The sequence below is a fragment of the Equus asinus genome, chromosome 21 (assembly GCF_041296235.1).
Source record: "Equus asinus isolate D_3611 breed Donkey chromosome 21, EquAss-T2T_v2, whole genome shotgun sequence".
NCBI classification, from domain to species: Eukaryota; Metazoa; Chordata; class Mammalia; order Perissodactyla; family Equidae; genus Equus; species Equus asinus.
The window spans coordinates 32,300,544-32,313,783 of record NC_091810.1 but is presented as its reverse complement, the minus strand read 5'-3'; the positions used below and the strand labels follow the sequence as shown (position 1 = coordinate 32,313,783).

Below are 13,240 nucleotides of genomic sequence, written 5' to 3'. Positions count from 1 at the left end.
AAACAATATACACACATGCACTTCAACAGTCGGGTTGAGTGTAGGAGAAGGAGGGCTGAGAAAGCTAGGACTCTGAGAAAGAGAAGGAAAGGAGGGAGCTGTCTGACAGATGGAGAAAAAGGGTGGGAAGGGAAAGGGGAAATCCTTAGAGATGATTAAGAGAGAACTGCGACGTCATTTAAGGGGCGACAATGGAAGAGGAGTTGGTCTGGGGGCTGGGATCCAGGTGAGCTCAGCAGTGGAAATGCTAAATTTGAGACAGAGAGAGAGATTCACAAGGAGTGGGTGGACCAGAGCAGCTTTAAGAATTAGCCATTCAATCACTGTTTAAATTGAAAAACTATATCGCCCTGGTCTAGGAAGCATACTCGGGGCATTTTTTGGTCTACATTTAAACCTCAGTGAGTAAACTCAGTGAAGTTCTAAAAGCCAAGAGCTGCAGCCACATGTAAACCAACAGAAAAGGGTAATTCCGAATTGCCACTAAGGCAGCTCTTGATAGAAAGCCAAATTCCTGGGAAGGAAGGCCCTGGCCCCTACATTTCTGCATCCTCAGGGCCCAGGCCGGCGCTGACACATTTTAGGCATTCAGGAGATGTTACTGAATAAAGCTAGGAATGTCGTGTAATTTTAATTTAGCAGTATCAAGAAAGTGTAAATTCCATTTTAGCCCTTTACCCTTTGCCTCCTTTAAGGAATTTTTCTTTGCTTGTTCCCACTGGAGAAACATCACTTAAGAAAATAATCACGTTAACCACAATCCAGACAACACAAAGATGTTCGTCACAGCATTATTTACATTAGCGAAAAATAGGACAGAATTCATATTTGAAACGACAGGGGAGTGCTGAATTATGTCCATCAATTTGATGGAATATGAAAGTGTCGACGCAGGCACTGTTCTAAGCAGTTTGTAAACATTAATTCATTTAATCCTCACAGCAATCCTATGGGGTGTATACTATTAATATAAGTTCCATTTTACAGATGAGGAAACTGAAGCTTGGAGAGTTTAAATAACTTGTTCAAGATTACATAGGTAATAAGGAGCAGACCTGGGACTCGAGTGAGGCTATCTGGTTCTAGCGTCTCTGCTCTAACCACTGTACCACATTGCCTTATGGTATGTTACGGTGCCTGATTTTCTTAAATTAGTTTTATAACAAAATTTTGGAGGAAAAATATATCCTTCCATACAGGATAGGAGATGAGATAGGGAGGGGGCGGTAGCAATGAACCAAATTTCTACTTCATTGACACTGGCATTGACCCAATGACAAAAGTTCACAGTTCTTATTCTTTCTTTCACTCTCATCAGCAATAACTAATGCTTGTAAAACAACTTATAATTTACAAAGTCCTTCTACATTATTTATCTCCTCAAAATCACCCTGCAAAGTCACTCTTTTCATTAATCTCAATTTACAGATGAGGAAACTGAGGCCAGAAAGGACAAATGGCTCACTCAGGGTCATGTTGCTAGTCCTATGCTCCTTCTACTACTCAGCATGGTTTAGGCAATTTCAAAACAGTGTCCTCCATTTCTGCAGCCTACTAATTACTCAGGAAACCACCAGGAACAAGTTTCAATTAAGTAAAAGGAGTGGTTTGGGCTTAGCCAGTCTAACTCACCAACCTTGAAGTCTTAGGCCTACAAGATCTGGCCTACCAAAGGATGGTCCCTTCTAAGCCGCCTTCTGCTCCAGGCAAGACATCTCCCCTAAGGAAGGTTTGTACAATCAACCTTTCTCTGCTATTCTTTCCTCTACCACGTTATTACAGCATCTTCAGACCCACTTTAGCCCCAAAAGTCTCTTCAGAGGTTGCCAAGAGACGAGACAGAATGACATAATGATGAGGGCAATACCGATACTATAATAATTAATAATAATAGCCCAAGTGTATGAGGAGCTTGCTACATGCCAGATACTACCCTGGGCAACGTTTACATACATTTATCTCACAACAGTCTTCTGGGGTAGGTGTCATTTTCCTGATGAGGAATGAGGCTCAGAGGGTGTCCATCACACGCTTGACCAGGAGAAAGTGGGGGAGGAAGGGTTAGCAGTCCACAGACCGCAGAGTGTGAGCTTTTGGCCCCGAATCCCTCATTTATAAATCAACTTCAGACTCACTCCCCTACATGACGGCATTCCTTGCATATCTGATCTTCCTAGGAAATACGGCTCCTCCAGGAAAGACAACAGCGGAGAACACAGCAGCTCTTGATGTTAACGATCTAGAAACTAATTCATCCTCCTTTTATCCTCTGGTATTTTCTTTTAATTAAAAAAAAAAAGGTGAGTATTGATTTTTATGATTCCTTCAAAGCATATTTCCTAATCTAAAAGAAAATTTTTTAAATAATAGAGTACAAAGCAGAGAATAGGAGAGTGTGGTAAGGGCATCACAGTGTGTTAAGTGGACTCCCAGTCATTCTACCACATGGAACGGGCAGCGAGGGGAGTGCTTGCAGTTTGTGGAGAGAAGGATTACTCATGACTGGAAGTTTTCTAGCTTGGAAGGCATTATTTGGTTATCAGTCCGTTAAAGAACACACTATTCAAAGACTTGGCTGGGAGTGAGGACGAGGTGATCTGTAAATAATCTATGGGGAAAGTTTACCAGGAGTGGAACATTAACATGCTAGAGGTGAGGCTTTCAATGGGTCATTGGCCTGTGAGCTGTTTCTAATTGGAGGCCTTGCCTCCACCTTCAACCGTTTCTACTTCTCTGACTACAGCTATTGCACGAAAAGGACAGAAAGGAGCAGGTAAAGGGTGAATTCAAACAGAAACACTCTGATGAGGTGGCCAGTCCGGCAGTTAGAACCAGCCAGCAAGTGCTCGGTGGCAACAATACAACTGTTAGGTCAAGTGTATGAAGGGTGAGGCCCCTTCAGGGCAGCTGCAAAAAGAAAGCCCCCATTGATCCCTTAACTAAGCAGCTGATGGATTTAATCTTTGTGTGCTTACGGTATAACTCTTCAAACACAGGATTATTATAAGTTTAAAAAACAGCAGCACAGGCTACCCAAGCTTTTTATAGATTGCTTCATTTTGCTAACAGATGACAGAAAGTGGAACTTTGGAGGGCTTCTGATTACAATTCCCTGTCACTTTGGCTTGAAAAAATTGTAAGAAAGCCTCATTCCCCGATTCATTCACAAAAAGAATAGGTCTCTATTTGAAGACGGAAGAGACCTCAGTCTCTCGCCTTGGGCTTCACTTTCTTTTGATTTTGCCTCCATTGTTATTTAAAGTAGCATAAAAAAATTCAGCTAGGGTTATTTTGCATAGTGATATCAGAAAAGGAAACATTACCTGGTGTAGTCCCCTTTGGCTTCCTGAAATAAAAAACAAAAATAGACAATCAATTTGTATGTATGTTAATTAAGCTTAGGGAATTTTACTCTTGATGGTTTTCCCCAAAGTCCCTGAGTTTTGTTTTGCAGAATGTACACAAGGTACACTTTCCCTATGACCATGGAGAAGAACGTGGCACTGATGAGAAAACACTAGTATCTATGAAATAGTTTTGACTCTTAACAGAAGAGACAAATAGATCTGAACAAGCCCAGGCGATTATTGCTCCTTTTATGTTTCTAAGATCACGAGGGTAACTGCTCTTCTATTCGAGTGGCACATTTTTAGTCTGGCTGCAGACCTCTTAAATCATGATAAAGGTAAATCAGCACATACTATTTGTTTTCTCTTTTTAAATCAGCATGGAACACACTTGGTTTTTCAGCTGCTAGTAGAGGGCTCTTTAACTCAACCTCAAGAAAACATACACAAAAGTTACTAAATTTAAATGAAAATTACAGCTGTTGTAACAACTGCTGCCTCCCAAATTCAGTAACCCCGGAGCTCTTTCCCAGAAATATGGTCTTCACTTTTTTCCCTCAGCGCAGTCTAAATTTCATGTTCCTTTGAGACATATCCACATCACACTATAGCTCATGCAAACTACGCTAAAACAGAAAACAGGGGCTCAGGTTTTTCACTGGCAAACCACCAGCCAGTTTAAAAATCCGTCAGCCACTGGCCATGCAGAAGTTTCAAAGTTGCAGGCAGTTCACAGAAACCAACAAAAAAAAGGAGCGGGGCAGAGGCAGTTGGTGGATTCTTACCTGCAAAACCAGCGCCGCTAACTTGAAGGTGGTTTCACTGTCTACTTCGATCTGCCCCTGTTGGGAAAGGAAAGCATCACTGAGCACAGGCTGCCCTAGGTTGTAGCAAATGGCTGTGGAGCTGGGGAAGCTGTCACAGCTTGGCACCTCTAGTTTACGATCAAATGCAGAGCATACCATCGCAGGGGAAAGGGAGGGGGGCGTGGAGAGCCGCATCCTCCGTTAAGGGGAAGCCACATTGTGTGTGCGTGCGCGTGTGTGTGCGCGCGCGCCCTTTAATTAGCTGTGGGGAAGTTTCTTTAGAGAGCAGCATTCTGGAAGAAACACGAATAACTTTGAGGCTGAAAATTCAGACAACTTCTAAATTAATAATTTTTCTCTCTACAAGTTCACTTTTAAGCTCTGCAGATTTTCTTAGGCTAGTTGTTCAGTATTTTCCAGAGATATATTTTTTCTCTGTGTCATAGCATGGTTATTTCAGTAAACACACAATGCAAATATTATTAAAAATATAAATTCACTTATGTGACTTCAATGGCATATTATTGAATTAATATACGTACCATTATAGATGAAATGTGAAACCTTAAGAATCAGTTACAGCAAATGCTTAGAAGACTAAAATTCTGTTGCTTTATATTGAGGTTTGATAAACTCTAATTTATCATTTTCCCATTATTTTATTTTTTTCATCTTTCAAGATCCCAAAGCAAAACAGGAGTTCTGGGTTAATAGGGATGCTTTTTCAGTGGCTTGGTTGGAATGTACAAATGTGTATGGAGCAAGTATTGCCTCTATCAAAAATACTCACATATGCCTTCATTTATTTTGCTAAATGTGGTGATATATACAAGTACCATTACTACATTATGTGACAGATTACAGTATTGAGTGGTATAGAGGGATCTTTATTTAAAATTTTTTTTTTTGGTGATATGCTAGCTTATAAGCATAAGTACTGGCAAATATAATTCCAAATAACCTCCTCCTTGTGCAAATTCTGTATAATTAATACTTGAAAGTGCATAGTATTTAAAACATGGAACTCATGGGCCTGGAAATTGCCCCCCACCCTTTTTACCTGTTGAATCTGGGCTGGAGAATTTTCTAGTTATACCAAATGAATCAGTGGTAAGTAATTAAGTAGTTTTTCAGTAAATGCACACTAGGCAGGTTTACAGAACCAGTTAGCTCCATGAGGATTTCTGCAAGGATTATGCTTTTCTCTCAGGTTTCCACATGATTTGATTGGCGTTCTCAAAAAACACAAACTAATAACAATAATTCTTTCAAAAGCCATAAAATAAAATAAACAAACCAAAACCCCAGAACATTACAATGTCAGTAGTGATAATTATCGGTGTTTCCCTTAATTACAAAATGAAAACAAATTAATTTCATCCTCCAACATCTAAGGATCCCCGCTGAAACCCGAGGCCCCAGATCTGCTTCAAAGTTTTTGCCTTCAAAAGCTGACAGGCCCAGAGCCTTGGAATTCAAAGCTCGCCTATAATCTCTAGAAACAGATTATAAAATCAAAGAGAAGCCAGGTTGATTGTAGGAATCAATCGCCCTCTGTCTTTCAGGCAAGAGACGGTGGTTTTCTAATCTGGTGAAAAACGATGATGCGGTTAATCCAACAGGTGAGGTGGGTGTTGATCAAGATTAAATTTTAGAAAGGTTAAATTCCTTACCTTCAAAGAAAAAGAAACTCATGGTGGGGGGGGGGGGGAGCTCAGAGTGGGAATTCAAAAAACTTCTATGAGTTTGAAATTAGGCCCAAACTCAGAGTTAAAGTCAAATTTGTCTGAAAATCTTAGAGAAGAGGAAAAGTGGATTATTTCGGATATTAAAGTAACTAAATCTGAATAAAATACATTGAAAGTTATTGCCAACACTTCTGACACGCCATGACCCCCTTTGCCTCATCAGAACATTAGATGAGTCATCAAACAATATTTTAGACACCAACTTTTCAATTTAGTAAATGGAAGTTCAGCAGATAAAAAGACCTCAAACAGATACTCTTAAGGATGCTGCCAAATAATTCTCTACCTTAGAAGAGTTATCAAATATTAAAACGGCTGAAATGAGGAGCTGAAGCATGAAAAGTACCAGGCTCAGACAGCTCCAGAAAATGGGGGAGGCAAAAATGCAATTCACCTGTGGGCTTTTCACCTCCACGAGGGGCCCCAACACAATTCTGGTGGAGGAGGGTGATGGTGGGGCCTATCAAAATCTTGTTCCAGGGAGACAGGAGAATGCATGGTTTGGCAAAGCCTCACGTTCTTTTATACACCTCAGCCCCCACCTCACCTTCCTGTTAACCACTGTTCTGGAAATCCAAGGTAACATATTTTGAGTGTGAACACTGACTGCCGAGGTTACTTGACTTGTCCATGGAGTTAGCCAAACAATGGACCAACCAAGAATAATACCATCTGCCTGGTTCTCAGCAATTATGTATGGTGAAATTTAATTGTCTTGTAAAGAACTCCAGAATTTCATGCTTGAAGTGTAAAAGTTCTTTAGAAACTGTAGGCTGCCCTAGGATGGAACATTTCTTTTACTTACAACCATGGCAACAGAGGTAACCTTATAGGGACTGGGCAAGCTAACACTTGAGAGAGGGATCTCCGCAAAGAGAGAGGTAAGGGGATCCTTCAGCGGTTTCCATGACTGTCAAGGATAAACAAAGAGAAGCGGAGAAGTGAGTCAGATGACGTGGCTGAATGCACAAAGGTAATATGAAACAGTATCAAGTCCTGGTGCTCCACCCTCATGGCTAATTTAGCTGGATTATGGATTCAGTCACAGGGTCGCTGGGTTCAGGCTCCACACTGGACATCTTATTTTAGTCCTTGGCTCACTGGCTCAGTTGACCAAGACATCACGCTAATGAGGTGAACTCTAGGTTTTGATTCACAAGTAGGAGAACGGAATAAAAGAAAGTTTTAGATCTTGAAAGGGAATTTAGTAAAAATAGGCCTTCTATTATTTTACAGATGATGGCACTGAGGATCAGGGAGATGAAGTGCACTACCCAATCCCATAGCAGATGGTGACTCCGGACTCCCTGTCTAGTGTTCTTTCCACTCTACCATGCACTAGTCAACTTTCTATGACTCCAGTGTAAACCTCTCACCAGGAATCTTCCAAAGGCACGCTTTTGGTAAAAACTGGAATCAGGTTAAGACTGGAAAAGTGACTCCAAATGCCACTTCCTCTGTTGGTGGGACAGTATGTCATCATCAAATGGACACACTCATAGCAGAATGGGAACATTATTTCTAAAGAGCCGTCCTGCTTTTTCTGTGTCGGTATAGTGCTCCCTGGAAACTTCCTCTGCTCTATAGCAATGGACATTAATAACTTGGTCACAAATACTTAGGATTTAGAACTATTTGGCAAACTGGTGAGCGATCTCAGTTAATTTCCAAGTCTATTACTAATTAGCTATTTATTTCAGGGTTAAGTCTATATAAAAAATTAACTCATGGAACAGCAACAAATAAATGTAGAAGAAATGAAAGAGACAGACAATTACTGTTTGCAAAGATCATAGTACTAACTGATTCGGGCAACTGTCTTCAATAAATACAAACTATTGGGTGAAAGTTAGATAAGAAACAGGATAGGATATTTACATAACCACAAAGGATCTCACCACAGGGGAAAACTAATTACAAAGGGTAAAATGGCATCTCTTCAATGGAAATATTTGACAGATACCATCTTAACCAAGGGATGAGATATCACCAATTACTGGATAGGCCAGCATCAAGCGCTCCTGATGGTAAGCATCGAGAAGGACACAACCTCACGTAAAGACAGCGCTGTGCTGGTAAATGCAAATATTTCACCACTGGAAGTGGGGGAGAGGGGCAAGCCTGATCTGTAGCATTTGTTGATTTCCATGGTGTAAATACTCCCACGTGGCTGATTTCAAGCTACCAATATGACAAACCAGAACATGGAGTTGGGAAGAAATGTGAGAATCTGCTCTCACAGTGGGTACGAGGGGCTCTAGCACACCACTGAGTAGTATTCCTGCCCAAAATACATCACTAGATCTAATCATGAGGAACCACGAGATAAACCCAAACTGAGGGATATTTTATCAAACATCTGGCCTATACTCTTCAAAAATGTCAATGTTGGGGCCAGCCCAGTGGCGCAGTGGTTAAGTTCACACGTTCTGCTGCGGCTGTCCGTCATTCCCCGGTTCGGATCCTGGGTGTGGACATGGCAACACTTATCAAGCCATGCTGTGGTAGGCGTCCCATGTATAAAGTAGAGGAAGATGGGCATGGATGTTAGCTCAGGGCTAATCTTCCTCAAAAATAAATAAATAAATAAATAAATAAATAAATAAACAAAAACAAAAATGTCAATGCGATGAATGTCAAAGAAAGGCTGAAAAACTGTTCCAAAGCAAAGGAGAGAAATGAGTCATAACAACTAAATGCAGTACGTTATCCTGGATCCAGAGAAAAGCTCTTATAGAGGGCATTCCCAGTACAACTGGATTGTGTATTAGGCAATAGCTTGGGTTCAAAGTTAAATGTTCTGAATCGTTATATGGTTATATTAGGGATGTCCTCAATCCGAAGAAATATACAGTGAAATACTTAGGGGTAAATAGTGTAATGTACTCTCAAATAGTTCAGAAAAAAATTACACGTATTTGGGGGAGAGAGAGGGAGTGCCAAGTGTGGCAAAATGTTAACAACTGGTGAATTTGGTTTGATAGACATACTGGCATTTTTTGTGTGATTTTCTTGTAACTCTTCAGTAAGTCCAAAATTATTCCAAGATAAAAAGTTTGTAAAAAAAAAAATTGACATTTTCCCAGCGTGCTCTTGACTGTCTCGTATCCCTCCCTTTTTCTGGCCAGAATAAGTCATTCTTTTGGAGGGTTGCTCCTTTTCCTACTGGCTCTAGTGGAAACACAATCTTCCTTCTGTGGGCAAGTGATGGAAGCTGGTCCAAAGACCTTCCCAGGGATTCTCCAAATTAGAACTAAGGGAAGAAAGGCCCCAGCCTCTGGGGACAAAGTTGGGAAGATGTGAACCAGAGAGAATCAATGCCCACAGATGGAGAGTAGGGGGCTTCTTGACATTGGGTAGTCCATTGTATCCACTGCTGAGCTGGGTCAGACTCCAAAGTCTGGTTAAAATTCAAAAATTGGCAAGAATGAGACCTTGGACCCTGCTTAGATGCTCTCATTTTGGTTTACCACTAAGCCTGCAAACAAACAGTGCAAAGAACAGATGTGATAAGGACACAGATGAGTGAGTGGATGCAGCTCCCTGGAGCCTCTCTAATTCTCTCTGTGGACACATCTAGGTGGAGGGAGTAATCTTCCAGGCCAGAGAAGCCCAGAGCTATGGGCTGACTAGTTTTTACACAATTAGGCTGGTGGAGGGGCCATGTCAGCACTTAATACCTACCTACCTACTATCTAATAAGGCAGTTCTTTCTAGGGCATAGAAACATACTTCCCTGTGTTAGTTCCTATTTTCTAGGGGTTATCATGCCCCTTGAAGGCCAGGCCATAACTATCATACCTGCACCCCGTTTCTCCCCATGTGTAAATGAACCAATACTTCTGCTTTTTTCATGCAAGCTGGTTGTGAGAGGTAATGTCTCAATGGAGGAAGGTCTCAAGGATATACGGCCTGTTGGTTCTTCTAGACGTGGGTTTTGCAATGTAGGCACAATTGACATTTTGAGGCAGATAATTCTTTATTGTGGGGGACTGTCCTGGATGTCGTAGGGTGTTAAGCAGCACCCCTGGCCTCCACCCACTGGATTCTAGTAGCAGCCTCCTCTCAGTTGTGACAACCACAAATGTCTCCAGGCATTTCCAAGTGCCCCCTGGGGGGCAAAATTGCCCCAGTTGAGAACCACTGCTCTAGATTTTCTGTTTTATTCTTGGATTAGGCTAGAATCATCAGAAACCTACAAAATTGGGGCTGGCTCCATGGCTGAGTGGTTCAGTTCACGCGCTCCGCTGTGGCGGCCCAGGGTTCGGATCCTGGGCGCAGACACGGCACGGCTCATCAGGCCACGTTGAGGCGGCATCCCACATCCCACAACCAGAAGGACCTGCAACTGAGATATACAACTGTGTACAGGGGGGATTTGGGGAGATAAAGCAGAAAAAAAAAAAATACTGGCAACAGTTGTTAGCCCAGGTGCCAATCTTTAAAAAAAAAAAAAAAGGAAGATTGGCAACAGTTGTTACCCTAGGTGCCAATCTTTAAAAAAAACAACAAAAACAGAAACCTACAAAATTGACCCATAAGGTTGGTCCCAGGTAAAACTGCTTTTTTGGAACTGTGTTTTGGCTTTACTCCACTGGCTTATATTGAGAAACAATATAAGAAACAACCCTCAGAAACTCATTATTTCAATAACTTGAGGTGTGTTGTGGAGGACATAGTTAATTACATCATATAATGTCATTTTACGGGAACCCGCGGGAGCAGTTTCTGATTTTTTAGGAGCAGTGGTGACTATACCCCCACGAGCAGCTGCTTTGTTTTTACCTTAATGACCACTGTGAGTTATGTAAGCAATCCTAAGTCCCCCCTTTGCTTTGGCTCTCAATAGAAGCTGAATTTCAAACTGTGGGCTAAAAGCTTTATACTAACTGTGCTAATTGTTTTATACTAACCTTAATCTTAGCAGCATCTAATTAGTTCTACCTTTATTTTCTCACTGACAAATAACTCTGATTTCATCACTTACTATATTTTAGTGTGTTTCTTGTCTTTTTTGTTGAAGTACATACAGTAAAATGCACAAATCTTAGTGTACAGCTTGACGAATTTGACATGTGTGTTACACTCTTGCAACCATCACTCATCAAGATATCAATTCTCACTAATTTTTTTCATCTTAGGGGAACGTATGTATTTTCATAAACCACATCGAATCACTAAAATTATTTTTGCTAATTAGAAAAGTATAAAATAAACTGCAAAATTGTTTTAACTTGAAACTCTTTGATTACTAACCAATTTGAGTATTTCCTCTGCAAATGCGTATCATTTGCTATTGCCCGTGTGTGAAATGAGCTTTGTTTCGCTCAACGTATTTGAGAACTTATGTTTAATTTGAGCTACCGATATTAACCTTTTGTCTCATCTATTGGGTACAAAATGTCCTCCTGCAGTGTGTTCTCCTTCTCCGGGGCCTGTGAAGTTAGTTTGGACTGGGGCCAAACTGCCCGACAGAAAGAATCTGTGGGGTCCCAAGCAAGTGATTTTTTCTGAAACTCAGTTCCTCATCTGCAAAACGGGGAATGATAATCTTGAATTTACTGAACTGTTTAGAGCATTCAATGAAGTACAAATACAAAGCATTTATCATAAAGTAAATCCCCTAAAGACGCTCTCAATGTTATTCTGGCTGTACTCAAGTTCACCATGTTGCTTCTTACTTTCTTACATATCATTATGTCTGTGGTTATCTACTTTGCTCTGGGCCACTGTTCAATTTTTGTGCAGTTCATAACATTTAATCCCTGTTCCACTATAATACATCTCAATATTAGATAAGACAAATGCTTTAATTTTCCATAATAGTCTTTGACATGCTCTTTCACTTATTTTTTAAAGAAATTTTAAAATAATCTTGTCAAGTTTTTAGAAAGATGTAATAAATTGTCCTCATGTTTCTACTGAAATTGCTTTTATAGTGATCATAAAGTTTTATGATATTCCATAAAGATCACACACAGCCTATGTTAAGATTAATACTCAGCATTTCCTATTTTCCTATACAAATGGGCCTCCTTTTTCACTCTATTATTTCTCTAGTTGTTCACACTACATAGGGTTATTATTGGTGGTGTATTTAACTTGTATTCAGTTTCTTCATCAAAGCCCATAATGCCAATAAGTTTTAGCTAACTTATTTCCACTTCCTAGGAACATACTGAAATTGTCTCCAAATAATATTTTGGCGCAGCTTTTTGGAACGTACTGGTCTATCTGATTGCATTGTATGAAGCAGACATTTTACTGAACACACTTCTCTCATACACCGCTGGTGGACTATAAGTTAGCTCTGGACCAGCTTTTTTGCAAGGTCTGCTAAAGCTTACCACACATATATACTACCGCCTGGCAATTCTGCTCCAGGTATACACCTGACAGATGTGTTTAAATATGCCCACTAAAAGACAGGCACTAGGAGCTTCGTGGCAGCACTTCTGTGATAACCAACTACCGCAAGCTACCCAAATGCCAATCAACGGGTAAATGTGCTGCAGTAAATTCATACTATGGACTATTAATCAGCAGTGAAAACGAACACGCTGGCTGAAACTACATACAATAATAGGGATGAATCTCAAAAAAATAATTTGAGCAAAATTGGCCAGACATTAAAGAGTATATATTGTATGACTCCAGTTATATAAAATACAAAGTTAGCCAAAACTAATAAATGCTATTAAAAGCCACAGTACTGGGGGTATTGATGACTTGAAGAGAATATGCAAGGGGCTTCTCAGGTGCTTGTAATGTTCTGTTTCCTTGATATTGATGTTAAGGACACAAATGTGCTCAATTTGTGAAAGTTCACTGAGCTGCACAATTACATTATATGCATTTTTCTATATGTATGTTATAGTTCAATATAAAGCTAGGAAACAAATAGAACTCCTTCTCTTCCCTGTAGCCTTTTCCATCCTGCTTAATGGAAATTCCATCTTTAGTGGTTTAGATCCAAGATCTCCATGACACCATTGGGTACAGAGTTGGGCAGTGAGCTACCTGTGCAACTGTATTTGGTGACCCTGTTTGCACTTTCTAATATATTGTACATCTTATTTATTTTCTTTATTGTCTTTCTCCCCACCCATCATTGCTCCTGCTTAGTAAGTAAGATCCTTAAGGGCATGGCTTTCTGAAAAAATCTATTTGGCCCTAGTTATATCTCTAGGACCTAGACCACTCCTGGCACACAGAAGGTTCACAATAATATTTGCAGAGTATCAACTAAAAGAGTACTAAAGTAAAAAGTCAATGGGAGTATTTATATCTTTTCTTTTAAAAAAGAGAGTGCTTCCTGTGTTCCTTGATTCACCATACA

The 13,240-nt window shown here is 40.3% G+C and overlaps 1 protein-coding gene across 10 annotated transcripts in view; it reads right to left on the bottom strand.

Moving 5' to 3' along the window:
• FRMD4B (FERM domain containing 4B) overlaps positions 1 to 13,240 on the bottom strand; it is a 307,930-nt gene that overhangs the window by 61,142 nt on the left and 233,548 nt on the right. For all 10 annotated transcript variants that reach the window (XM_014836092.3, XM_070492244.1, XM_070492242.1 and 7 more), the window contains 2 exons: positions 4,133 to 4,189; positions 3,324 to 3,346 (listed from right to left, as the gene is read on the bottom strand). In XM_014836092.3, coding sequence (XP_014691578.3) covers positions 3,324 to 3,346; positions 4,133 to 4,189 — 80 coding nt within the window. The remainder of the gene's footprint in view (positions 1 to 3,323; positions 3,347 to 4,132; positions 4,190 to 13,240) is intronic.